We start from the raw sequence: 1814 nt of genomic DNA, 5'->3' as shown, positions 1-1814 counted from the left end.
CAATAATCTGGATCCAGCTGAGCGAGCAGAACCTGGACACAAACACAGCATCGTATCCAACACAGTTGCTGTTTTCAAAGGCAATCTGTTTTCAGATTAATTTGGTTTATTAAGCTTATTAAATAAATGTGTTGATGTTTACAGGTCTTTCCTCTCGTTGCTAATCATTTTTATAACCAGCTAATTAATTTTGCAAATGAGCAGCATGAAAATAATTGGTCATGTGAGGCCACAGTGAGGCCCAGGCTCTGCATCTGCAGAAAACAAGGATTCAGAGCAAAGGAAAAGTGACTTTTGAAAGGATTTGATGGAAAGCACTGAAAAACTCCCTCTGAGCAGGGCTGGTTGGTTTGGTCCCTGCTCCACAGGCACAAAGTTTGCATGAGGGCAAAAGGAAGAGCAGGGAAAGGGTTCAGAGCTTTGTTTTCATCCAGATCTATTCCTGGTGTAACATCACTGAACTCGCAAGATTTTGGCACCTGCTGCTGCTTTCCCTGTGTGCAGCTCCACCTGCTTCCACTGGAACCTCCACTGGTTCCCCTGCCCAAATCCAATCCTCTCCTCAGCCAGGCTGTTTCCTGGAAACTCCTCCCTGTCCAAGATGTCCAGGGATGGCAGCAGATGTGGCTGAAAGCACTGCTCAAGTGTCTGGAACACCGAGGAGCAGCCCAAGAGCATGAGGAGGAACCACCTTTCCCAGCTCACACACAAAATTGTGAAGGTTGGAAAAGACTTTTACGATCATCAAATCCAACCACACTCTGACAAGGCCCAGAAGAATCTGGAAGGAAGTTGGGAAGGGAACATAGGGAAGGGGGAATTACCTTACTTACTCTGTAGTTACGGTAGGGATCGGGTTCTGTGTACTGAACCCTGAAATTCTCATACTGCCCACCACGCCAGAACCGTTCTATTTCATAGTCATAATAGGGATCTGAATAGGGATCAAGCCTACAAYGAAAAACAGGGAATGTTAGAGAGGGAAATGACACCTTGGCACCACAAACACTGCGTGTTCTAGGTCAGGTCAGTCACTGTGACACRGAAACCACGTTCACTGCAGCAGGGCTGCACAGAGAGGTTGATTTTCCACACAGCCCAACCAAACAGCCTTTGGAAAGTGAGGCTTATCAGAGAAAAGCACAAACCTTTCTTGATAAACACCCAAAAAAAGAGCTACCAAAACTTCAGCCTTCAGCTCAATGTGGTGCAAACACAGGAGCTGCTTGTGAGAGCCCTTTCAGCAGCTGCAAAAGGAGCAGGATGTGTTTGCACCATTGACTGAGAGCTGTGCACCCACAGCTCATCCCCAGCACCTTCTGGAGAGGAAGGGATGGAGATCCCCCAATTCCCTGCCCTGGAAGGGATGGAGAGCTCCCAATTCCCTGCCCTGGAAGGGATGGAGATCTCCCAATTCCATGCCCTGGAAGGGATGGAGATCCCCCAATTCCCTGCCCTGGAAGGGATGGAGAGCTCCCAGTTCCCTGCCCTGGAAGGGATCTTTCCCGTAAAGATGGGAAGGTGGGTACAGGGGATAGGAAACTTCCAGGGCCACAGAGGAGTTGGTGGCAGAGGTAAGATTATAAAGATGGAGATCTCCCAATTCCCTGCCCTGGAAGGGATGGAGAGCTCCCAATTCCTTGCCCTGGAAGGGATGGAGATCTTCCAGTTCCCTGCCCTGGAAGGGATGGAGATCTCCCAATTCCCTGCCCTGGGAGGGATGGAGATCTCCCAATTCCCTGCCCTGGAAGGGATGGAGATCTCCCAGTTCCCTGCCCTGGAAGGGATGGAGATCTCCCAATTCCCTGCCCTGG

The 1814-nt window shown here is 49.8% G+C and overlaps 1 protein-coding gene across 4 annotated transcripts in view; it reads right to left on the bottom strand.

The window, feature by feature from the left end:
* Positions 1–1814, bottom strand: part of ZC3H18 (zinc finger CCCH-type containing 18) — a 42999-nt gene that overhangs the window by 26146 nt on the left and 15039 nt on the right. For 2 of the 4 annotated variants that reach the window (XM_057384461.1, XM_057384459.1), the window contains one exon: positions 825–951. In XM_057384461.1, coding sequence (XP_057240444.1) covers positions 825–951 — 127 coding nt within the window. The remainder of the gene's footprint in view (positions 1–824; positions 952–1814) is intronic. The other 2 variants (XM_057384462.1, XM_057384460.1) reach the window with 1 other exon arrangement.

Source organism: Malurus melanocephalus, unplaced genomic scaffold (assembly GCF_030028575.1).
Source record: "Malurus melanocephalus ecotype Western Australia unplaced genomic scaffold, MMel_1.1 scaffold_710, whole genome shotgun sequence".
In the NCBI taxonomy this organism is placed as follows: domain Eukaryota; kingdom Metazoa; phylum Chordata; class Aves; order Passeriformes; family Maluridae; genus Malurus; species Malurus melanocephalus.
The sequence above is the reverse complement of the archived record's forward strand: the minus strand, read 5'-3'. Positions and strand labels throughout refer to the sequence as shown.